Source organism: Meles meles, chromosome 3 (assembly GCF_922984935.1).
Source record: "Meles meles chromosome 3, mMelMel3.1 paternal haplotype, whole genome shotgun sequence".
In the NCBI taxonomy this organism is placed as follows: Eukaryota; Metazoa; Chordata; class Mammalia; order Carnivora; family Mustelidae; genus Meles; species Meles meles.
The window spans coordinates 100292192-100318961 of record NC_060068.1 but is presented as its reverse complement, the minus strand read 5'-3'; the positions used below and the strand labels follow the sequence as shown (position 1 = coordinate 100318961).

General features: G+C 38.6%; 1 protein-coding gene across 1 annotated transcript in view; it reads right to left on the bottom strand.

Annotated features, from left to right (window-relative positions):
• Positions 1-26770, bottom strand: part of LARS1 (leucyl-tRNA synthetase 1) — a 71413-nt gene that overhangs the window by 20415 nt on the left and 24228 nt on the right. Inside the window, exons 12-23 of the mRNA XM_045999761.1 lie at positions 26615-26691; positions 23322-23375; positions 22404-22544; positions 20509-20586; positions 16407-16492; positions 16242-16307; positions 16057-16139; positions 15419-15557; positions 14867-15079; positions 12304-12361; positions 9867-9930; positions 297-480 (exon numbers count right to left, since the gene is read on the bottom strand). Coding sequence (XP_045855717.1) covers positions 297-480; positions 9867-9930; positions 12304-12361; positions 14867-15079; positions 15419-15557; positions 16057-16139; positions 16242-16307; positions 16407-16492; positions 20509-20586; positions 22404-22544; positions 23322-23375; positions 26615-26691 — 1243 coding nt within the window. The remainder of the gene's footprint in view (positions 1-296; positions 481-9866; positions 9931-12303; positions 12362-14866; positions 15080-15418; positions 15558-16056; positions 16140-16241; positions 16308-16406; positions 16493-20508; positions 20587-22403; positions 22545-23321; positions 23376-26614; positions 26692-26770) is intronic.

The following is a 26770-nucleotide window of genomic DNA, read 5'->3' as shown; positions in this document are numbered from 1 at the left end:
CAACTGAAATTACTAGCTTTGAGGCATTTAATAAAATATTTAATTTTTCTAAGCTTCAATTTCTTTAACTATAAAATAGGGTGAATAATAGCTTTATCATATAAGCTGTGAAGCTAAAATCAGATAATGGGTGCAAAGTGCTTAGCAGAGTACCTAGAACAAATAAAATGAATTGTAATGAATAGCAGCTATTATTAACATCTAATTTATTTTAGGAGGAAAGGAAAAAAGAAAACTTAAAAATGCAGGAGGACTAGGCAACTCTAAAGTACCATGGGCTGCAGTCGACAGATTACCTGGCAAAAACTCTGTCATTGAAGGTGCTGGCAGGCCCACTTCTCAGGCTGTCCCAGTTGGCCACCATTTCTTTCACCCACTCCACCCAGGTGTACAGACGGAGGATCCCTGCATCGGCCATGGCTTCCACAAAGTTAGCATCTTCAACAGTGTCACCAGCATCAGCCAGAGCCAAACGCATTCCTGGAGGAGGAGAAGGAGGGCAACGAAGCAGAAGAAGAAGAAGAGGGTGATGATTTTAAAATGTGGTTAGTGACTATCAACAATGTGTCCAACCAGGTATACTGTAAAACCTACATCAAAATTAAGAAATAACAGATGCTTTACAAGACTGCCATGGATCAACAACAAAAATAAGAGCCACCAAAAGTAGGATCCACAGAGTTGTTCAAATCTGAGAATCACCTATGTATTGATTTGCATACACTTAGCATCAAAATGTGTTTCTTCCAGGCAACTGGTTGAGTTAATGAGATAAAGTGGTCCTGAATGAAGGAGAGTAAGAAAATGATAAACTGTAAATACAGATCCCTATCAACATCTCAGCCTCATTTAGAGACAGCAAAATATTTTAATGCATGAGAGAACAGGCTGGTGCTTTACATATACAAAAATGTATTTAATTTCTTCTTTCTAAAAGCAGGTACTGCTAAGTTTTCTAAGAAAATTGTACTTTTGTAACCAAAATCTTCCATTCTAAAATATTGGAAAAAAAAACATTAATAAGAGCCTAATTAAATTACAAGACACCCTTACAAAGGGACACTATATTAGGGCAAATGAGTGTGGAAAACTCTTTACATTTCAATATGGAGTGATCTCAAATATGAACTGTTAAGTGATAAAGGAAAAGTTAAGAAGAGTGTATTGTTTTCTACCATCTGCGCCTAAGGGGGGGAGATGAGAACATGTAAGTTATGTACATGTAAGTTAACTCCATTAAGTTATGGATGGATTAAATATGCTTTACAATACGCAAGAAGCTCAAAACATTTCATATGTTTTTACTTGAAATAATTTTGTAAAGAAAAGGTCCAAAGACAGCAAGAAAATAGACATAAATGATTTAATAGTCTTCTCTAATGTTAACAACTTACATAACCATGGTTTCAAAACCAGAAACTAACATTAGTACAATACTATTAACTAAACTATAGACCTCATTCAAATTTCACCAGTTTCTCTTCTAATTCCTATTTCTGTTGCAGGATCCAATCCAGAAAACTACGTTGCATTTAATCATTTTATCTTCTTGGTCTCCTCAAATCTGTGACAGTTCCTCAGTCTTTGTCTTTCATGATCTTGACATTTTTGAGGAGTACTGGTCAGTTATTTAACAGAATTTCTCCAAACTTGGTTTGTCTCATGTTTTCTCATGAGGGACTGAGCCTATGAACCTCCGGCAAGAATATCACTAAAGTGATGCTGTGTGTCCTCTCAGGACATCACTATCAGGGAGGTGCATGACATTGATATGACTTATTACTGGTGTTGCAAGCTTTCGTCACTTAGGTAGTCTGTCAAGTTTTCTCAACTGTGAACAGTTTTTCCTTCTGTGATTAAAAAAAATCTTGGCAGCAATACTCTGAGAATATACAAACATCTTGTTTCTTCCAGAAACATACACCCATTGATTTTGGCAACCATTGGCAGATCTTGCCTGTAACAATTATTTGTGATTTCTGCCTAATGGTGATTTTGTATTTCAGTCAATCTTCATACATTTATTAATATGAATTCTTCTGAAAGGAAAAGCTGTCCCTACACACCCCCATTTATTCATGTATTCAACTATTATTTAGATCAGTATGAACTCACAAATATTCAACCTATTCACTGGGTTACAATCCAACACTACCATTTATTCCTTAAATTGTTCTAGCTTGGATAATTGAGAACTCCTTCCAGTTAGCTCCTGTACCTTTTTTTTTTTTAAAGTCACTGAGTGCTTATCACAACAAGTACATTCCTTAATCCACATCATCTATTTTGCCCATTCCCTCACCCACTCCCCTCTGGTAACCATCAGTTTGTTCTCCATCGTTAAGAGTCTCTTATGTCGGGGCGCCTGGGTGGCTCAGTGGATTAAGCCACTGCCTTCGGCTCAGGTCATGATCTCAGGGTCCTGGGATCGAGCCCCGCATCGGGCTCTCTGCTCCGCGGGGAGCCTGCTTCCTCCTCTCTCTCTGCCTGCCTCTCTGCCTACTTGTGATCTCTCTCTCTGTCAAATAAATAAATAAAAATTAAAAAAAAAAAAGAGTCTCTTATGTCTTCTTTTCCCCTCTCATTTTCCACAGTCCCCTCCCCTGTCATATAGTCATCTGATTTGTTTCTTAAATTCCACATGAATAAAATCATATGGTAATTGTCTTTCTCTGACTTACTTCACTTAGTATTATACTCCCTAGCTCTATCCACAGGGTTGCAAATGGCAAGATTTCATTCTTTTTATGGCTGAAAAATGTTCCAGTGTGCATGTGTGTATACATACATCTTTTTTATCCATTCATCAGTCGATGGACACCTGGACTGCTACCATTACCTTGGCTATTGTAAACAATGCTGCTATAAATATAGGGGTGCATGTATCCCTTCAAATTTAGTGTTTTTACGTTTTTTTTGGTAAATACCCAGTAACGTGATTACTGGATCATACAGTAGTTCGATTTTTAACTTTCGAGGACCCTCCATACTGTTTTTCACAGTGGTTGCACCACTTTCCGTTCCCACCAACAGTGTACAAGGGTACCTTTTTCTCCACATCCTCACCAACACCTGTTGTTCCTTGTGTTTTGATTTTAGCCATTCTGACAGGTGTAGGTGATATCTCATTGTTTTGATTTGCATTTCCCTGATGATAAGTGATGGTGAGCATCTCTTCATGTGTCTGTTGGCCATCTGGATGTTTTCTTTGAAGCAACGTGTGTTCATATTTTTTGCCCATTTTCTAACTGGATTATTTATTTCTTGGTGTTGAGTTCTATAGGTTCTTTATGTATTTTGGATATTAACCCTTTATTAGGTATATGATTAGCAAATATCTTGTCCCATTCTGTAGGTTACCATTTAGTTTTCTGGATTGTTTCCTTCTTTGTGCAGAAGCTTTTTATTTTTATTTTGATGCAGTTCCAATAGTTTATTTTTGTTTCTCTTGCTTGGGGGAATCTATCTAGAAAAAATTTGCTATGACCAATGTCAGAGAAATTACTGCCTATGCTCTTTTCTAAGATTTTCATGATCCAAGATCTCACATTTAGGTCTTTAGTCCACTTTGAATTTATTTTTGTGTATGGTGTAAGAAAGTGGTGCAGTTTCATTCTTTTGCATGCTGCTATTCAATTTTCCCAACACCATTTGTTTAAGAGGTTGTCTTTTTCCCACTGGATAGTCTTTCTTGCCTTGTAGAAAATTAAATGACCATATAATGTTGCATTCATTTCTGGGTTTTCTATTCTTTTCCATCGATCTATATACTTATTTTTGTGCCAGTACCATGATCTTTTGATTACTCTGTAAGCTCTGTAATAGAACTTGAAGTCCAGAATTGTGATGCCTCCACCTTTGCTTTTTTCAAGGCTGTTTTGGGCACTGAGGGGTCTTTTGTGGCTATATAGAAACTTTAGGATTGTTTTTTCTAGCTCTGTGAAAAATGCTGTTGGTGTTTTGATACGGAACGCACTAAATGTGTAGATTTCCAATCTATGAGCATGGAATATCTTTCCATTTCCTTCTGCAGTCTTCAATTTCCTTCATCAGTGTTTTATAGTTTTCAGAGTACAGGTCTCCTACTTCTTTGGTTAGGTTTATTCCTAGGTATCTTATTATTTTGGGTGCAATTGTAAATGAGATTGTTTTCTTAACTTCTCTTTCCGCTGGTTCATTACTGGTATATAGAAACACAACAGACTTCTGTACATATATTTTGTATCCTGAGACTTTACTTTGTGTATCAGTTCTAGCAGTTTCTTGGTGGAGTCTTTCAGGTTGTCTATATGTAGTACCACGTCATCTACAAGTTGTGTGGCTGCTGTGGCTAGGACTTCCAGTACTCTATTGAATCAAAGTAGTGAGAGTGGACATCCTTGTATAATTTCTGACCTTATAGGGAAAGGCTCTCAGCTTTTCACCATTAAGGATGATGTCAGCTGTGAATTTTTAATTTAAGACCTTTATTATGTGGAGGTATGTTCCCTCTAAACATACTTTGTTCAAAGTTTTTATCATGAATGGATATTGTACTTTGTCAAATGCTTTTTCTGCATCTACTGAAACAATCATATGGTTCTTACCCTTTCTCTTACTGATATATCATGTTGATTGATTTGTGAATACTGAACCAATCTTGCAACCCAGGAATAAATCCCGCTTGATCATGGTGAATTTTTTTTTTTTTTTTACTATATTGTTGGAATCAGTTTGCCAAATTTTGTTGAGGACTTTTGCATCTATATTCATCAAGAGATACTGGCCTTTCATTCTCTTTTTTGTGGTGTTTTTATCTGGTTTTGGTATCAGACTAAAGTTGGCCTTATGGAATAAATTTGGAAGATGTTCTGCCTTCTCTATTTTTCATAACAGTGTAAGAAGAATAGGTATTAACTCTTCTTTAAATGTTTGGTAGAGGGGCACCTGGCTGGCTCAGCCAGTGGAGCATGTGCCTCTTGATCTCAGGATTCTCAGTTTGAGCTCCATACTGGGTACAGAGGTCACTTAAAAATAAAATTGATGAGTCAATCAATCAATCAATATTTGGTAGAATTTACCCATGAAGACATCTTGTTCTGGACTTAATGCTTGTTGGGAGTTTTTTGATTATTGAATTCAATTTCTTTGCTGGTAATCAGTCTATTCAAATATTCTATTTCTTCTTGTTTCAGTTTGGGGAAGTTATATGTTTGTAGGAATTTATCCATTTCTTTTAGGTTATCCAATTTGTCGGCATACAGTTTTTCATAATATTCTAATTGTTTCTGGTGTTTGTTCTTATTTTTCCTCTCTCATTTGTGATTTTATTTGGGCCTTTTCTCTTTTTTTGATGAGCCTGACAGAGGTTTATCAATTTTATTGATTTTTTTTTTTCAAAGAACCAGCTCCTGGTTTCATTATCTGTTCTACTGTTTTTTTAGTTTATGTATCATTAATTTCTGTTCTAATATTTATTTTTTCTTTTCTTTTGCTGGTTTTAGGTTTTGTTTGTTTTTCTTTTTCTAGCTCCTTTAGCTGTAAGGTCAAGTTGGTTATGGGAGATTTTTCTTGCTGCTTTTTTCTTTTTAAGATTTTATTTATTTATTTGACAGAGAGAGAGACCAAGTATGTAGAACAGCAGGCAGAGAGAGTGGGAGAAGCAGGCTCTCTGCTCAGCAGGGAGCCCAACATGGGGCTCGATCCCAGGGCCCTGGGATCATGATCTGAGCCGAAGGCAGTCACTTTAACTGACTGAGCCACCCAGGCGCCCCAGATTTTTCTTGTTTTTTTTTTTTTTAAGATTTTATTCATTTATTTGACAGAGAGAGATCACAAGTAGGTAGAGAGGCAGGCAGAGTGAGAAGAGGGAAGCAGGCTCGCTGCTAGGCAAAGAGCCCGATGTGGGGCTTGATCCCAGGACTCTGGGATCATGACATGAGCCAAAGGCAGACACTTAATGACTGAGCCACCCAGGCACCCCAACTTCGATATTTTTAAATTCATGGAGGCTTTCTTTGTGGCGTAATATGTGATCTATTCTGGAGAATATTCCATGTACACTTGAAAAGAATGTGTATTGTGCTGCTTTAGAACAGAAATGTTCTGAATATATCTGTTAAATCCAACTGTTCCAGCGTGTCATTCAAAGCCATTGTTTCCTTGTGGATTTTTTGTTTAGATGATCTGTCCATTGATATAAGTGGGTGTGAAAGTCCTCTACTACTACAGCGTATTATCAACAGTTCCTTTATGTTTGTTACTAGCTGTTTTATGTATTTGGGTGCACAAATATTTACAATTCTTACATTTTCTTGTTGGACTGTCCCCTTTATTATATTATTATATGGCATCCTTCTTTAACTCTTGTTACAGTCTTTGTTTTAAAATCTATTTTGTCCGGGGGGGCACCTGGGTGGCTCAGTGGGTTAAGGCCTTTGCCTTCGGCTCAGGTCATGATCCCAGAGTCCTGGGATCAAGCCACGCATCAGGCTCTCTGTTCAGCAGGGAGCCTGCTTCCTCCTCTCTCTCTGCCTGCCTCTCTGCCTACTTGTGATCTCTATCTGTCAAATAAATAAATGGAATCTTTAAAAAAAAAACCTATTAAAAAAATAATAAAATCTATTTTGTCCGATATAAGAATTGCTACTCTGACTTTCCTTTGACATCCATTTGCATGACATATGTTTCTCCATCCTCTCACTTTCGATCTGCAGGTGTCTTAAGGTCTAAAATGAGTCTCTTATAAGAGCAACTGGCTGGCTCTGCTGGCAGAGCATGCAACTCTTGATCTCAGGGTTGTGAGTTCAAGCCCCATGCCATTCTTATTTTAAAATACAAATGTTATTGGGTGCCTGGGTGGCTCAGTGGGTTAAGCTGCTGCCTTCAGCTCAGGTCATGATCTCAGGGTCCTGGGATCTAGTCCCGCTTCAGGCTCTGTTCGGCAGGGAGTCTGCTTCCCCCACCTCTCTCTGCCTGCCTCTCTGCCTACTTGTGATCTCTGTCTGTCAAATAAATAAATAAAATCTTAAAAAAAAAAATACAAATGTTATTAACGTTTGATGGAGCCACGGAGTTTCCTAAGTCTGTTCTCATTTTGCATAATTCTTTTTTTCTCTTTTGTTCAGTTTAATTACTTTCCATTACTCTGTCTTCTAGGCCATTAACTCATTTTTCTGCTTCTTCCAACCTGCTGTTCATTCCATCAAGCACCTTTCTCATTTTGTCTATTGAGCCCTTTCTCTGTTATGTTATTCCTTATCTCTGTGTTAACGGTCTCAGGAGGATCCTCCACTCTCTTCTCAAGTCCAGTGAGTATCCTTATGACCACTGCTTCAAATTCTCTATCACGCATGTGACTTCTATCTGTTTCACTTAGATCTCCAGCCGTGGCTTTGTCCTGTTCTTTCATTTGGGACAAGTTTCTCTCTCTTCTCATGTTGTCTAAATCTCTGTGCCTATGTTAGGAAAGTCAGCTATGTCTCCTGTTCTTGAGGGTGATGGCCTTATGATGAGGAGGTTCTGTAGTACCCTACTGCTTAGTATCCCATTCCCCAGGGCCTGGCACTCCTAGGACGGTCTCCAATGTGCTACATATGCTGTTTTCTCCTGACCACTTTATCCTTCAGACCAGTGGTTTGCTAAGGCTCTCTTTGCTGATTGTGAGCAATTTGGTCCCTGGCCTGAAAGTGGTGGCATTTTAACTAGGTGTGCTCTGGCCTGCTTGTGAAATGAGATCTGTCACTGCCAGAACCAAGGCTACATCAAACTCTTAGGTTGAGAAACACAGTGTGGGCAGGGGTTTGAGCTGGACTTCTGGGGAAGGGAGCCCACCAAGCTGGGACTGAGGCAAGCATGACTGGGAGGAGTGGTTTTACCAGAGCACGGAGGGGTGGGACTTGGTGTAAGCAAGTTAGATGGCAAGTGTTAGCATTGTGCTGCTTCCAGCAGGGGGCCCTACGCATATGCTAAGGGGTGGGGAAGGGAAATGGAGCCTGCCAATTCCTTTGTTCCTAGAGGGGTCTCTCAGTGAACACAGCCTCTCTGTGACATGCTCTGAGATGAGCAACGAACCTCCCTACTGTATGTTCCAGGCACTCTTCAGATCACCTTCCATGCTGTATGTCTACACCATGTTTGCCAGCCTTCTCTCCAAGAGCAGTCCCAATGTCCTTCAAGCTCAGTGACCCTTAAAACTCCAGGCTTTAAGCGCCACTGGTTTCAAGAACTCATGAAATCCAGGCCCTCTCACTTTCCAAGCTGATTACTATGGGGATTTGTTTTCCCCATGCACTCCCCTGTGAACTAGTTTGTCATATGCCCTTCTCTGCAACTGCTCCTACCTCCACACCTGCCCCCCCCCCCCCACCCTCACCCCTGCACCGTTTAGTGGCCATGACCTGTTTCTCTCTCAAACCATATCTCGGCACCTCCTACCTTCTTCAGTATAGCCTCTTCTCTGTCTTTAGTTGTGGAGTTTGTTCTGCTAGCCTTCAGACAGATTTCTGGGTTATTTAGGATGATTTGATAGTGCCACAATCTTCTGTCTTAAATAAATCTGTGTCCTTGCATATGTCCTCATCCTTACTGAAACATTTCCTTATTTTCTGGCACCTTAAGATGTTTCATGCTCATCTTGTATTTTTCCTACTCCAGCCCGCCAACCAATCACTTCTCTCAGGCACCTGAGTTCCATTTATTGGAGACCAAGATCTAAATGCCAGATGTGTCCCTGTTACTAGTGTGTCACTGCTCATAAGCCTTCTCGGCAGACATGGCTAGGGATATGTATGCATGTATACTAACCAACCACACATATCTATATTTATTTTTACATCACTCTGTCTATATATAAAATTAAAACCTTTGGAAATTGCCAATTCCAATCCAACACCATAGGGTACAGTCTAGCATTCCCCCTTTATTATCTGTATCTTTTTAACAGTGAGCTCTCATCTACAATAGATTTATTTGTTCAATCCCAGTAAAAACAAAAAATTAGTTTCAGAATCACTGACCTACACCTCATGTAAGAAACAGTTTTACTAATTACAGTATTTGTGTGTAGTTCTTACAGTGCCCAGTCAAAACGCTGTTTTTAAAGTTAGTTAGGTTAGCTCTTTCCCAATCCCTTCAGCATGGCCTCAAACTGTGCTAGCCAGGATCAGTAAAAAGACATGCCATGAGGACCAAAGCAATCAAGGGTTCCTTTTTTTTTTTTTAGATTTTACTTATTTATTTGACAGACAGAGATCACAAGTAGGCAGAGAGGCAGGCAGAGAGAGAGAGAAGGAGGCAGGCTCCCCGCTGAGCAGAGAGAGAGCCCGATGCGGGGCTCAATCCCAGGACTCTGGGATCATGACCTGAGCCGAAGGCAGAGGCTTTAACCCACTGAGCCACCCAGGCGCCCCAAGGGTTCCTACAGGTCAGACAGTGCATCTCCTCCCTTGAAAAAGTAATGATGAAATGGAATAGTACTAAGGCCAAGGAGAAAATATTTCTGAAAAAAAATGAATGCTCCAGGTTCAAGTCCCCTATATGTATATCATGTATGAAGGAAATACGTTGCAAAAGCTTCATAATCATCATCTCTACAAACCAACCCTTTAACCTTATAAGTAGTAAGAAATTAGAAACAAGCCAGACAGCAATTACAGTGAGTTTCTTTTTTAAAAAGATTCTAATAATCTTAGCTTGAATGTGTTCCTAAACAGATCACATCGGCAATTCTTATGATGCTTATACACAAAGAAAACTACAGTATTTTAAAATACTGGAAAAAGCAAAAGAAAAGAGCAATAAAACTGAAATAATAATTTTAATTTGCCTCCTATAATCTGGAAAGAATCAGACCCTATATACGAGCAATAATAAAAAAGTATACTCACCATCGGCTGAAAATTTGTCGATTGCTTGGGTCAAAGTAAGGAAGTTGCCTGTGGACTTGGACATCTGAAATAGAAAGTCAACGATCAAGTATTATTAAGAATATGTATAAATAAAATAAACCAAATCAGCCAAATCAAAGTAAGTAGGTTAGCCACAATCAGATAAAGACAAAAAAAAAATAGAAAAAGGAAAAGATATCTTGCACTAATTTTACAGAGGTGGACACTGAAATCCAGTTAACACAGTGACTTGTTTGGGTCACTCAGCTAGGCAGGGACGGAGCTAGGACAGGGTCTCCAGTCTGGTATTAAATGCACTACTCTTTCCAGTAGATTATACTGACCCCTAGGAATCAGTTTAGACATGTATAATGATTCCACTGTATCTCTGGAACATTTCAGGGGTCATAAAGAAGAGCTTTAGAGCAATTAGAATCATTGAGACACAAATGGACTGGCATATGACGTCAGAGTTAGGGTTTTAGGGAACTTCACTAGTGTCATTTAAAACAAGTGGTTGTTTCAAGTCGAGCTCTACCTGAGGGCACCACATTTAAGGAAACACTGTGCACAGTCTGCCAATCTTTACTATTTAAGAATTTGTTGTCTTTGGGGTATCTGGTGGCTCAGGCAGTTAAGTATCTGCCTTCAGGTCAGGTCATGATCCCAGAGACCTGGGATTAAGTCCCACATAGGGCTCCCTGCTCAGCAGGAAGCCTGCTCCCCCCCCCAACTTTTTTCTCTCTGCTGTGCGCTCTTGCTCCCTCTAGCTCTCTCTCTTGGCATCGCTCTCTCAAATACATAAAATCTTAAGGGGGGAAAAAAAAAAGCATTTGTTGTCTTTAACAGAACTTTGCTGATACCAAAGAGAGGTTATAATCTAGTCTTCTACCACACCGCAATGAAGTATCTAGTTCTAATAAAAACAGTACAATGTACAGTATGACAACTTTGAGACCAAAGAAAATATCACATTATAACACAATTTATACTTATACACATATATACATACATGTAAATACATATATAGTTCCACTTCGCCTTACAAAGTAAAAAATGAATTTGATAATCAAAAGTCCTTGTGGATCAAACACGCTTCTAATCAAAGAGCTGTTTTTCAGTCTAATACAGAGATTATTTTTTATTTATTTATTTTTTTTTTAAAGATTTTATTTATTTGACAGATAGAAATCACAAGTAGGTAGAGAGGCAGGCAGAGAGAGAGAGAGGAGGAAGCAGGCTCCCTGCCAAGCAAAGAGCCCGATGCGGGGCTCGATCCCAGGACCCTGGGATCATGACCCGAGCGAAAGGCAGAGGCTTTAACCCACTGAGCCACCCAGGCGCCCCCAGAGATTATTTTAAATGAACTTCTATATTCCCTTTCAATATTAGGGCACCAGTTAAAAATGATGTTTCATTTTGCAATTCATACCATCTACTATTTGTTTAAATCGACACCTATTTTCATTATGACAGACATTTATAGCAAAGAATACTCTTTTCCAATTAATATTCCATCAGTTGTAGCAAAATGCACTGATGGTAACAAAATCAACTTGTTACAAATATTCTAAGAAATAAATAACATGGCAATTTTTTGTTTATGTGAGGAGGGGTACCCTTTTCAAATGTGCACAAAAGCATCATAGGGGCAAGCAATGGCTTTGTCATGGGGTTTGAAGACACTGATTAATGAGATAAAGTCTTTTATAGCCTATAAAAAAATCATATATATTAGTAGTTTTAACAATAGCAGAAGCAGTAGTAGTATAGAGAGATATATGTTATACTGCCTGGAAGAAGCATTAAATAACAGTTAAGAATCCTACAAATTCCAAAATTTTATTATTTTAATTCAGTAGCTGATCACAGCAGAAAACAAATCCCACCAAGTATTTTCTCAACTTAATGAGAAAGATATTCTAGGGTCACAACATAGGATTTATATATTTTTTTTCTTTTTTTAAAGATTTTTTTTTAAAGATTTTTATTTATTTATTTGACACACAGAGAGAGATCACAAGTAGACAGAGAGGCAGGCAGAGAGACAGGGGAAGCAGTCTCCTCTCTGAGCAGAGAGCCCTACACGAGACTTGATCCCAGGATCCTGAGATCATGACCTGAGCCGAAGGCAGAGGCCTAACCCACTGAGCCACTGAGGAGCCCGTATTTTTATATTTCTTACATCTCTCTTTGTCTCCTCCAGTCACAATTCGTATCACCTTCTACCATTCTAACTACAAATGTTAAAATGGGTAAGTTTTCCCAGTTCCTCCCCTCCATTAATACTATTTACTCCACTTACTCCCTCATTTATGCTGGTAGTCCTAAACATTTTAAATGGAAGATTAACACTGATTTTTACACTCTCTATTTCTTTAAAATGTACAACTTCCTACATCTGCAAAGCCCTCAGCATAATTTTAAACTTTCTTACCTTCTCCGAGTTGAGGAGGAGATGTCCATTTGCTCTCACAGCAGCAGGCCATTTGTCACTTTAGAGGTAAATGTTTAAAGACAGAAAATAAAACTTTAAGGTTTGAGTCTAAGCTTAAGAAGTTGAGGTGAATGTTGAAAGCTTTATAACAGTTTGGTAAGACAAATGTACAAATGTACTCAGTCCTGCTCTTAATAGGAAACAAATGAAAACAAGAAGTGCCCATTAGTAAAGGGCTGGTTACATAAACTATGGCACAGGCATACACTGAAATACTATGTAACAGATATTTTAAAAATATAGGAAAGGGCTACATATGTGGATATAAATAGATCTTAGAAGCAAACTGTTATATGGGGGAAAAAAGTGCCCACAGTGTGGTATCTTTGTATGATTAAAAAATAAGGGGCACCTGGGTGGCTCAGGGGGTTAAAGCCTCTGCCTTTGGCTCAGGTCATGATCTCAGGGTCCTGGGATCGAGCCTCGCATCGGGCTCTCTGCTCAGCGGAGAGCCTGCTTCGCCCTCTCTCTCTGCCTGCCTCTCTGCCTACTTGTGATCTCTGTCAAATAAATAAATATTTTAAAAATAAATAAATAAATAAGCATGGGGTGCCTGGCTAGCTCAGTCCGAAGAGCAAGTAACGGTCTTTGGATTTTGAGTTCAAGACCCACGCTGGGTGCAGAGATTCCTTAAATAAATAAATAATCTGATGCTAGTTTATTCATAAACATGTCATCCAGAAGAAATCATAAGAAAGCAGTGGCAGGGATTACCTATGGGAAGTAGAGTGATGTGGGGGCAAGGGTAAAAGTTCCCTTTTTTTTTTTTTTAATGAACTGTTTGAATTTTTGAACTATGTAAGTACCACTCATTCATTCTAGCAATGAGATTATGCGAGGATAGTGGTTGAGAACAAGAGTCCTGGAGACAGGCTGTAGGGTTTGTGCTATTGCTGGGTAACTCAGGGTGAATTATTTGAGCTCTCTAGGCCTCAATAAGGCTCTTTGTCTGTAAAATGAGGATATTACAAAACTTCCTGGAAAAGTTGTAACGAAAATGAAATGAGTTGTTATAAGTGATTAGAACAGTGCCAGGTGTTACTGATAATTATTACTTACAAACACTTGACATTATTACTTACCTATAATTTATAAAATCTAATACATGTTCAAAAACTTGATGCAAAGGGATTAACACTCAACTATATTCCCAACAAGTACTTCTGAGATATCCAATTTCTCCAAAAATACATTTTAAACATTTTTTTTTAATTTTTATTTATTTGACAGACAGAGATCACAAGTAGGCAGAGGCAGGCAGAGAGAGAGAGAGGAGGAAGCAGGCTCCCCGCCGAGCAGAGAGCCCGATGTCAGGCTCGATCCCAGGACCTGGGATCATGACCTGAGCCGAAGGCAGAGGCCCAACCCACTGAGCCACCCCGGCGCCCCCAAAAATACATTTTAAACCATAACAACAAAATAATTGGATAACATAAGATTTATTTTATTCCTCTACTTCAAAATCTTCCTCTTATTCTTGAGAAAGAAAATGCAATCTCATTCTAAATATAGGAAGTCACATGAGATTGTTCTGGTGATATGAAATAAAATTTAAACAGAGGGAGGCGTCTGTTTCCTTGGCTACTTGAGAGACTAAAGGAAAGGCACAGAGACATATTTGGATCAAGAGGGAAGATGACAGAAGTATTACTTTTGAGCACCCAGGATTGAAAATGATACTTAGAGTCAGACTCTACTTAAAATACCACTACCAGGGACACCTGGGTGGCTCAGTCAATTAAGTGTCCGACTCTTGGTTGTGGCTCAGGTCATAATCTCAGGATCATTGGACTGAACCTTGTGTCAGTCTCTGTGCTGAGTGTGGAGCCTGTTGAACATTCTCTCACTTCCTCTCCCTCTGCCCCTCTCCTCCATACTCTCTCTCAAAGGAAAAAGAAAAAAAGAACATCACTACCAACTAATGCTGTAATCTTGCGGCTCTCAGCTCTAAAGGGATTTTCTTCCAATTCTAACATTCTAGGCTCTGTCTTGAACCACCTTTATTTCTGCATGTAAGAGGTCAAAGAGTCACAAAACAGGTCAAGTAAAGTACTGAAAGGCTGTCAAGGTACCTGAAATGTGATGTGCTTTGGTGAGCCCAAGGTAAATATGAGGATTTCTGGATGACAGAGAGGAGAAGGCGTACTTTCTGCTTCATTTATATGTTCAACAGAAGAAAAAGATGGCAACTGGCAAACCTAACTATGCCTTGCAGAGTAACTTCTTTTTTTTTTTTTTAAAGATTTTATTTATTTATTTGAGAGACAGAGATCACAAATAGGCAGAGAGTCAGGCAGAGAGAGTGAGAGGGAAGCAGGCTCCCTGCCGAGCAGAGAGCCCGATGCGGGGCTCGATCCCAGGACCCTGAGATCATGACCTGAGCCGAAGGCAGCGGCTTAAACCACTGAGCCACCCAGGCGCCCTGCAGAGTAACTTCTTAAATATTTGACATCACAAGGCATAAATTTAATCTGAAACCTTTTTCAGACTAAATTCAACTCACCTTTGTTCTGGCCACATAGCCACATGATTATAAAGGTAATATGAAAGATGATTAGGAACAAGATCCTTGCCAGACACTCGGAGATCCACAGGATACCAGAACTCAAATTCCTGCTTTAACTGATCTAATTTTTCCTTTGGAATCTGAGTCTTGGGAAATGGAGCCTCCTTGAAGAAAACATAATCCCAAACCTCCTTGGTCATCTGTTGCGGTCTGTATTAAAAATAAAACAAACAACAAAATATACAGATAATTTTGAAGAATCAAAATATTCATCTAATCATGAAGTAGGAATCCCTTAATATAGCTACACTAACAAATGATGACAAAAGACTTCAATAAGAATAAAGAATAGTAACGATAACAGAGGAGCTATTTATTACTTTTTCTCAGTGCAGCAGCAAAAAAACAAAACCATCGTAACAAAACTCTGCTAAAGGAATTCTGATGAAAACTAAATTAAAAAAAAAAAAAAGAACTTTCAATGTGTATATCAAAAAATCGTATCTCTTGCTAACAAACTACGCTACTTTGCCTCATCCATTTACCAACCTGATGCCCAGCGGAGACTCTGCCTGTCCACGCAGGTTCCCCCCCTGCAGCAGGTGCGCAACTGTGTAAAATGCCATGTAAATAGTGGAATCAGAGAGCGATTCAATCAGCCACTGCTCATCCCAGGGCAGACGGGTACCTGCAAGATAAAAAGAAAAAAAAATTAATGCATGAGGAACTCAAGAGACACGTCATCTAAAGAATCCACATTTTTAAGGCATATGGCATTTACAAAGCTCTTTAAGAAGGTCTTAAATTTGCTTGAATAATTAATAAACCAGTACATAAAAAACCAAACGGCTGAAGCACTGGAAACTTTAAAAAAAAAAAAATCCATAGGGGCGCCTGGGTGGCTCAGTGGGTTAAGTCCTCTGCCTTCGGCTCAGGTCATGAACCCAGGATCCTGGGATGGAGCCCCACTTCGGGCTCTCTGCTCAGCAGGGAGCCTGCTTCCCTCTCTCTCTGCCTGCCTCTCTGCCTACTTGTGATCTCTATCAAATAAATAAATAAAATCTTTAAAAAAAAATCCATAAAGCTATCTGGGTTAATAATACAAAAGAGGGAGACAAGGTAAAAGTGTTAATTTGCTGTGTAATTGGCAAAGTCATTCAAACAGAAGAATTTGAAGTATGCGTTACCTAAACCGTAAGTTCTCGAGCAAGCATGCTCTTGTAGCCAACCTAAGGTAGCTTCAAAATTCCTCCTGGTCTCCTCACAGAATCTGGAGAGAGTAAAAGATAAAGCGCATTTCTTTACTTTCACTGTCTTCCATGTTTCTCATCTCCTCTTCCTTCCCTCATCACTTTTTCCCTTTCTTTCTTACGTTTCCAGGCCCTTCAAGCACTGAGATGTCTGTTTTTTCCAGTTCTCTTCACCATAATCCAAGTACCTTGGGAGAGGAAAGATTGATTAAAAAAATAATAATAATAAAAGTCAAAAGGATAAATAAAGTGACTGGAGGAAATTTCTTGCTATGAGAGAGACTAACCACTGATCACACAGGGCCACAACACATTCATCTGAGGATCTGGATATAACTTGTTTCTCCGGTTCCATGTAAATAAATGCATCTCCCTACACAAAAGCAAACAAAAATATATCAGGTGTTATGTCAAGTCAATCTCTATTCCTCAGCAATAATAAAAACAACTTCAAAAAAAAAATGTTATACCAATAACCAAAACCCCACATTTTCATTATGTCTTCCCTCTTCTCAGCAGAAGTTATCTACCTTTCTTTCTACACATTTGCTTTTGAAAAGGTGAGCATCTTTGTCAACAGATCATCTTTCTTATAGATTATTAGATTATTCCTTTTCAGTGGAATGTGAAAGATGTTCAATAGTCTCTAATTCTATGGTTTGAAGGTCAGATTGCCTATGGAAGCCTTTTATCCTTGTTAGAATAAAAATGTAAAAAAAAATGAAATTAAATGCATGGAACCACTGCTTTAAAAAAAAAAAGGTGCAGAGATTAAACATGGAAAATATTATTGTTAAAGATTTATAGTGTCATGAAAAGTGCTCACTAGTAAACTAACCATGAATTTAATTATTTACCAAATATAAGTACCTCAACATATTACGTTAACATATTACCTTAACATATTATGTTCTCAAACTTTTAAGCGTATTTTTAAAAATAAATCCAACAGGGCGCCTGGGTGGCTCAGTGGTTTAAGCCGCTGCCTTCGGCTCAGGTCATGATCTCAGGGTCCTGAGATCGAGTCCCGCATCAGGCTCTCTGCTCGGCAGGGAGCCTGCTTCCCTCTCACTCTCTCTGCCTGCCTCTCTGCCTACTTGCGAACTCTCTCTGTCAAATAAATAAATAAAATCTTTTAAATAAATAAATAAATAAATCCAACATTATTATTCATAAAATGATTCATTTTTCTGTGTTTTTAATTTAATTCTTCATACTGTTAAATAGTGAGGACTTTTTAAAGATGATAAATTAAAAACAGACATTTAACACTACTACCTCTCAAAATTCCAGCAAAATGACAATAAGGAAGGCTTTTCTTTTTTCCAATGGCATGAATTTACAGATACAAAAGAACAGAAGAAGAAATAATATCAACCAACTTTTGGAAACTAAAAACCAGGATGAACAACAACTGCATTAGCAGGTTGAGGAAAGCTAGCTGAATCCTAAACCAGCACTAGAGAAGGTGAAAAGCAATCCAATTTGCATTGCAGAACCTCCAAAAAAACTCAACAATTTGTAGTATAAGATGGTTCTGGAAGTGGAGGCAATATGAGGCTGAAAATAGGAAACTAACTGAAGTTTTTAAAGAAGAGGTTAGAGCCCCAGACACCCTAATCCCACACGATACAGACTCACAACTGCTCTACCCTATGCCAGCAGAACAATGAAGGTTTCTTCTCTGCAGAGGAGGAGAGAATGACTCAACCAAAAACAAAGTTGAGGGCACAGCTATCACAGTGGGAATAGATGAACTAACTGGAAAGTCAGTACATTGGGAATTGGTATTCCCCCTAGCAACCTTTTCAACTCCCAGAATGCTCAGTTAGCTCAGACCTTTTAAGCCAGAAACTGGAAGAATCTTTTGGGAGGCATCCAACAAATGCAAGAAGCTCTAACTAACATCAAAGCTAACAAAGGCTTCCCCAAAAGCCAAACAGCCCTTCTAGATCTTCTCCAGTGAAGTCCTACTCACATGCAAAATGCTTCTGATCACCTTTTCGTACCCACTCATAAATAGCAACAACTTTTCTCAGAGAAATAAGAGATTAAGATTTCACATCCATGAAACAGGAACAGCATCCTCTAAAAATAATAGTATATAGGAATTCATCAAACTACTCTCCACTTTTTATACATTTGAAATTTTCCATACTAAGAAAAACAATTTTCTACATGCTCACAAATAGCAGATTAAAAAAAACCCCAGTTAACAAACAAAATCTTATAGGAAGAAAAAGCTGAGCGACTCTGCCAGAAAGAAAAGGATTTCCAAAATCTAAGAGAACCAGTATCTGAATAAAAAGAATTCAGAAAGTGAAAATAAAGTACAGAAAGAGATGAAACAATCAAAGAAAAGGTCAAGAAATTCCCCCAAAATTAAACCACAAAGGTCTCCAAACTGAAGGAATCCACCAAGCACTCAGAAAAAGTAATAAAAATTGACTTACACCAAAGTAAATCATGAAATTTTAGAATACCCAGAAGAAAAAGAAGATTCCACAAGCTTCCAGAGAAGGGAAAAAACAGGTCACAAAAAATCAGTTATTACCAAAATGATCTTGGACTTCTCAGCAGCATTACCAAAAAGAACACCTGGGGTAATGCCCATTAAATTTTAAAGCAAAATTATTTTCAATCTGAAGTCCTGTCCCCACGCAATCAAGTATGAAGACAGACTAAAGCTATTTCAGATATGGAAGCTCACAAAAATTTACCTTCCAGGTATGCTTTTTCAGGAAAGCCACTAGAAGCAGAGCTTCACCAAAATGAGAAAGTAAATAATAAAGCAGCAGTGATGGGATCAAGGATAGAAGACTTCCAAATAAAAAAAAACAAAAACAAAAAACAAAGAAAATTCTTAGTAATAGTGGAGAAATCTCCCAGATGACATTTGTTCACCAAGACAGTAAGCAACCAGTCCTGACTAAAACAGGCAAGAAGGCTCTGGAAGAACTTTCTCTAAGATGGAACCAACATCATATTGATGTGTGAAAGTATTATGAGAAGAAATAAACAGGCCAGAGTTTGGGGATGGAGTATTGATCATTGTATTTTAAAAGAAGGAGAAAACATGGGCGCCTGGGTGGCTCAGTGGGTTAAGCCGCTGCCTTCGGCTCGGGTCATGATCTCAGGGTCCTGGGATCGAGTCCCACATCGGGCTCTTTGCTCAGCGGCGAGCCTGCTTCCCTCTCTCTCTCTCTGTCTGCCTGTCTGTCTACTTGTGATCTCTCTCTGTCAAATAAATAAATAAAATCTTAAAAAAAAAAAATAAAAAATAAAAGAAGGAGAAAACAAAAACAAAAACAAACAAACAAAAAAAAAGACAATTACTAATGCCGGGGAAAACAAAAGCTGGGGAAGAAAAGTTCTCATTGTACACTTCATTGTGGATCAGTGATGCCTCAAAAATGTATACAATGACTACTGCTCTCATGAAAGTTATAATACACCCAGGCTAGGAAGACAGGAGGTAGAAGAGTATATACAAAGAGTGAGGTTAGAAAGAAAGACACAAGGTAGAAGGAAGAGTTAAATCTTGAGTTTCCACAATAGGAAGTCAATGGCTAATGCCTAAAACTGAAAAACAAAATTAAAAAATGATTGTACTAGCACTAAGATTAAAGATCTTTAAGAGAGACAGACTTCTTTTAAAATAAACAACTGAAACAGTTGAAAGTAAGCCTGTTCAAAGAAGAGAAATTTTTTTTATTTTTTATGTATTTTTTATTTTAATAAGCTTTACAGACCACTGTCTCTATGTACTAAGGCCATATACATCTGTCAGAAATCAAAATTTAATTTAAAAATTAAGTAGCTAGGGGCGCCTGGGTGGCTCAGTGGGTTAAGCCCCTGCCTTCGGCTCGGGTCATGATCTCAGGGTCCTGGGATCAAGCCCCGCATTGGGCTCTCTGCTCGGCAGGGAGCCTGCTTCCTCCTCTCACTCTCTCTGCCTGTCTCTCTGTCTACTTGTGATCTGTCAAATAAATAAATTAAAAATCTTAAAAAAAATTAAGTAGCTAAACAGAAAAAAAATTTCAAAAAAATGAAGACAGAGGGGGAAGAAAAAGGATGAAGTTAAAAGTAAAGCACTACACAAAGAGAACCGTAACTACCAGTATTTCAAATGGCCGCTGCCAGGAAACATTAAGTTCTCTGTGCTTTGCACATGCCAATTTTACAGGTCTACATGCCATCAACATTACAGGTGGGATGTTGAAGTTAAACGAATTGCTAAAGAAGTCTCCTACTTCCTGCCCTAAAATTATGTATCTTTAAAACAGCTCCAGGCTTTATTATAGAACTCAGTACTAATTAACACCATGAAGTCTATTAACTGAAAGGTTTTCTCCTAAAGCAGCCTTGAGAGGATAGCCTATCACATACAGTGTCGATCATGTTTTTCTGAATAGTCTTCTTTACATCTTGGACCTTCTGTCCTTTAAATCCTTCCACCAACATTACCTAAAAGGAGGAGAAGTGGGGGAAAAAAAAAACAGACAAAATGATTAAAATTTGCTTTGTGTTTCCTCCGAACTTTTCCTAACTAAATTTACTTCCATCCACAACCAAGATATTTTTAGTGTGAAATTTATCACACTTATAATCTTAAGTTTTTATTCTGCCATAGCTTAGATAACTAATATTTATAATATACTTGTTTTTCTTTTGGTGTAAGTAGGATAGCAATCAGGAACATGATTAGGAAGGAGTCCTCACTTCTTTCCCACTTCTCAGATTTCCATTTGGAGCTAATTTCAATATGCTCACTCATCTCATTCCTGAAGGCTTTGGGAAAATGAACTGAGTACAGCCAGCTCAGCCCCATCTAGACTTGTTTCCAACTATGCCTGCTACCAGCGAGCATTGTCCTTTGCTTGGCCATATGATAAACCTGGCCCTTGGGACACCTGGGTGGCTCAGTCGTTAAGCTCCTGCTTTCAGCTCAGGTCATGGTCTTAGGGTCCTGGGATCAAGCCCCACATTGGCTTGATCCTGCTTAGCGGAAAGTTTGCTTCTCCCTCTCACACTCCTCCTGCTTGTGTTCTCTCTCTCACTGTGTCTCTGTCAGATAAATAAATAAAATCTTAAAACAACAACAACAACAAAAAAAACCCTGGCCCTTACGGAAGGCCTGTTTTTCAACTTTGCCTTTTACGTAGTGAGGAAATTTAATTCTAGGGCTAAGTACTAGCTTGCCCATTGTTGTCACAGATCTAAGCCACACAATCCCCTTCTAGGTGGCATACTGATCTCTAGCTATGTGACTCCTGTTTCTCTCTGAAATACCTTCTAGCTTAAATGGAAAAGACACAGTTCTTTTTTTGACCTTCCAACCCTCTAACATGCCAAAATGTTTTTTATCTATTTAATTCATCATGAAATTATACTTATTGATCATTATGGTACAGTGGTTAAGAGCACAAATCCCAGGGGCACCTGGCTGGCTAAGTCAGTTGAGTGTCTGACTCTTGATTTCAGCTCAGGTCATGATCTCAGTGTTTTAAGACCGAGCCCTGCCTCGGGCCCTGTGCTGCACGTGGAGCCTGCTTAAGATTCACTCTTTCCCTCTCCCTCTGTTCCTCTGCTGACCCCGTTTGCATACACCCAAGCTCACTCTCTCTCAAATAAATAAATAAATAAATGAGCAAGCAGGCACAAATCCTAGAGCCAAGCTGACCAGTATGAGCACCAGTTCTGCCACTGGCTACCTATCTGGTTGATCTCAGGTAAATTACTTAATATCGGGGCACCTGGGTGGCTCAGTGGGTTAAAGCTTCTGCCTTCAGTTCAGGTCATGATCCCAGGGTCCTGGGATCAAGCCCCGCGTTGGGCTCTCTGCTCAGCAGGGAGCCTGCTTCCTCCTTTCTCTCTCTGCCTGCCTCTCTGCCTACTTGTGATCTCTGCCTGTCAAATAAAGAAAGAAAGAAAGAATCTGGAGGGACACCTGGGTGGCTCAGTCATTAAATGTCTGCCTTTGGATTAGGTCATGATCACGGGGTTCTGGGATCGATCCCTGTGCTGGGCTCCCTGCTCAGAAGCATGCTTCTCTTTCTCCCTCTGCCCCTCTCCCTGCCTGTGCTCTTTTTCTCTCTCATTAAATAAATAAAATCTTTAAATAAATAAATTAAATAATTAAAAAATAAATCTGGAAATGGAAGAACATAGTCTCATATAAATCTCTCTCAAATCAGTATATGGTTGAAACCATATTGAATTTTTCTATTTTTTTCTAAATCATTACAAAAATTGCAGAGCAAAACTTAAAAATTATGACTTACACCATCATAAAACCCTTTCAGATATAACTTCTCCTTTGCTTCTGCAAGTTTTTCTCGGTCATTCTGGCTTTGAACTTTCAAAGCATCACAAATGGTTACAGCAGAAAGATTTCCAAAACCTGGAATTTCAATGATTGGCACCTGCAAAGAACAGCATGTCAGGAACTTATTCACACTTAATGAACACAAAAACAGCCCCATGGGACATAATCCTTTTGCCTCTACGGTCTAATGAAGTCATTTCAGATTTTATATATCATTACAGAAGCACCACACATCAGGTAATCACAGTGACTAATACCCAGTTGTGAATTTGTCCTCCTACTCTCCTCCACAGGAACTACCCAAATTCTCTGCACCAAGCCCCAAATTGTCCTTCCTGCACTATAGAACACACCTTCTCCAGCTCACAACCCTACACTGGCATATAATTAAATAATAAACTCTGAAACTAGGAAAATGATGTAAACAACTAAATTTAATGATGGTCTTAGTCCTGGTTTATGATGTCTTCCAGATTCTTCATGAAAGTTAATTGCTAGTGATTAAAATGTTTTTGTTCTCCAGGCATTAATATGAAAACATAGCCATTCATGACTAATATGGCAAAAATTTTGTCTTTAGATGCTTGAAAATTGGCCATACTAGCAAAATAAGTGATTATAAAATTGGTGATGCTAAGAAAGTCATTTATTCCAAAATTACAGGTGCAAGGTGCTAAGAAAATGCTTATGATTGGTCTTTTTCTCACTCCTAACTGCCACAGCAGATATCAAATTAAAATAAGTAAACTCTTACGCAAATTCCCTCTCATTTTTATATTCACCAACGATAAAATTTTGTTACAAGGAAAATGCTAGCTCTTTCTTCAATGATAAAGAGAGGGATATAACTATTCTGAATCTTCTATGTACTCACCGGCTCAAATGGCAAGACCATGTCATCTCTAATTCCATACTTTGTTCGTAACGCCTACAAAAAAATTTTGCAAATTAACACAATGATCAGCACTTTACTGGCAGAATCATTGAAAGAACCAACACCAAAACTTTTTAAAATTATTTGTTCTCCTCTCCATACAGAGAATTTTAAAAATTTTACCAAATATCTCAAGAATGGGGGTGCCTGGGTGGCTCAGTGGGTTAAGCCTCTGCCTTCAGCTCAGGTCATGATCCCAGGGTTCTGGGATCGAGCCCCGCATCAGGCTCTCTGCTCAGCGGGACCCTGCTTCCTTCTCTCTCTCTCTGCCTGCCTCTCTGCCTGCCTCTCTGCCTACTTGTGATCTCTGTCTGTCAAATAAATAAATAAAATCTTTAAAAAAAAAAAAAAACTCAAGAACGGACCTATGACTTTCAAAAACTCAACCATTTAAGTTAGAACGAATGGCTTAAATGAAAAAATAGTGAGTCAAAAGCAAAAATTCACACACACACACGAAAATGAGGTTCATACCCTAGATTGCAATGAAAATGTGAATATCAGAAAACTTTTTTGAAGTTTTATGAAACCCATCAAAACAGATTAAAGAATAAAAATCACATGATCTTACCAAGAGATGCAAGAAAAGCTTTCAACAAAATCTAATACCCATTCATGATAAAAACTCCTAATAAACAGGAACAGATGTAGGCCTTCTGAACTTCATAAAGATTATCTACAAAAAAATCTACAACTCATATCATACTTAATGATGAGAAACTCCAAGCTTTCCCACTAAGATCAGGTATGAGGCAAAGATGTCCCCTCTCGCCGCTTCTTTTCAATATCATTCCAAATGTCCTTGCCAAAAGAAATCAAAAGAAGAAACTCCTGGAACTAATAAATAGCAAGGTTGCAGGATACACAGTTAATTATACAAAAGTATACTAAGAATGTATTAGGAATGAACAAGTGGAATTCAAAATTAAAAACATAGTATCATTAATATTGGCACCCCCCTGGGCGCCTGGGTGGCTCAGTGGGTTAAGCCACTGCCTTTGGCTCAGGTCATGATCTCAGTGTCCTGGGATCGAGTCCCGCATCAGGCTCTCTGCTCAGCAGGGAGCCTGCTTCCCTTTCTCTCTCTGCCTGCCTCTCTATCTACCTGTGATCTCTCTCTGTCAAATAAATAAATAAAATCTTTAAAAAAAAAAATAGGGGCACCTGGGTGGCTCAGTGGGTTAAAGCCTTTGCCTTCGGCTCAGGTCATGATCCCAAGGTCCCGGGATCGAGCCCCACATCTGGCTCTCTGCTCCTCAGAGAGCCTGCTTCCTCCTCTCTCTGCCTGCCTACCTGTGATCTCTCTCTCTGTCAAAGAAAGAAATAAAATCTTTAAAAATAAATAAATAAAAATATATTGGCACCCCCCAAAATGAAAAACTTCGGTACAAAAGTAACAACACATACCTAAGAGCTATGTAAGAAAAACTATGAAACTCTGTGAATAGAATAAAAAAACTAACTAAATGGACAGATACATCATGTTCATGGACTGGAAGATTCAGTACTGTCAAGATGTCAATTCTTCCCAACTTACCTACAGAGTCAACTCAATCTCAACCAAAATCCCATCAAGTTATTTTACGTATATCAACAAACTCACTGCAAAATTTGCAAAAGGCCAAAAGTTATCAAATCAATACTGAAGAACGCAGTTGGCTTCTGGCTTCAAGACTTCCTATAAAGTTACAGTAATGAATACAGTGTGGTACTAACAAAAGAAGAGAAAATTGTTCAGTGGAACAACACAGAGGGGACAGAAACAGACCCCAAAAATATAAGCAACTGATCTTTGACAAAGGAGCAAAGGCAATACAATAATTCAAAGACAGTCTTTTCAACAAATGTTACTGAAGAACTGGACATTCACATGCAAAAAAAAAAAAAAGAATCTAGACACAGACCTTACATTGTCATAAAAATTAACTCAAAATGGATCACAGGCCTAGATGTAAAACCAAAACTATAAAATTCCTATGAGATAACGTAGGTGAAAACTTAAATAACCACAGGTATGGTAGTGCCTTTTCAGATACATCAAAGACACAATCCATGAAAGAAATAATAAGCTGCACGTTATTAAAATCAAAAAACTGCTCTGCAAAAGACAGGTTCAGAAATTAAAAGACAAGCCAAAGATCAGGAAAAAATATTTACAAAAGACACATCTGATAAAGGACTATTATCCAAAATATACAAAGAATTCTCAAAACTGAATAATAAGAAAACAAACAATCCTGGTCGCCTGGGTGACTCAGCTGGTTAAGCACCTGTCTGCCTTTGGCTCAGGTCATGATCTCAGAGTTCTGGGAGGGAGCCCCACATCAGGCTCCCTGCTCAGTGAAGAATGTGGTTCTCCCTCACCCTCTGCCCCTCCCGCCCCCACTCGTGTGTGCACACCCACGTGCGTATTTGCTCGCTCTCAAAGAAATAAATAAAATCTTAAAAAAGAAATCTGATTTTTGAATGAGCCAAAGACTTTGACACACCTCAACAAAAGAAGCTACATAGCTGGCAAATAAGCATATGAAAAGACCACATCATGTCATCAGGAAAATGCAGATTAAAAGACAGAGAAACCTCAGATGCACATGAGTAGTTGAAAGAAGCCAATCTGAGAAGGCTACATACTGTATGATTCTAACTATATGACATTCCAGAATAGGTAAAACTGTGGAGACACTAAAAAGATCAGTGATTTCCAAAGGTCGCAGGGGAGAAAGATGAACAGAAAGAAAGAGCATATGGGATTTTTAGGGCAATGAAAATAATCTATGATATTATAATGATGAATCTGTGTCATTACACAGTTGTCCAAACCCAAAGAATATACACCACCAAGAGTGATCCCTAAGGTAAACTATGGACTCCAGTGTATTATGATGTGTCAATGCAGGTTCATCATGGTAACAAATGTACCTCTCTGGTGGAAATTTTGACAATGGAGGAGGCTGTGCATGTGCGGGGGCAGGGAGTAAATGGGAAATCTCTACACCTTCCTCTCAATTTTACTGCAAACCTAAAAGTGCTCTAAAAGTCTTTTAAAACAAGATTCTATTAAATATTATACTTAAAATTAAAATTAAAACAAAGGAAAATACATAAACATCAAGAAACAAGGCAGAGATAATAGTTCAAAGATACATGATAACTTTTTAGCCTAATTTCATAGTTCAGTGGTACTTAATTAGATGATTTAAGAAGAAATAAGAACATAAAACTCAGACACTCACTTGCTTTTTCTTCAGATCTCTGAGGGCAGCAAAATCATCAGGGGAGTCAGAAGGAACACTTGTGACCACACCAGTGCCTTACATAAGAAGTGTGGAATTAGTTAATACAACCAGAATGCAATTTCCAAAGTACATCTAGAAAGAAAGAAACTCTTT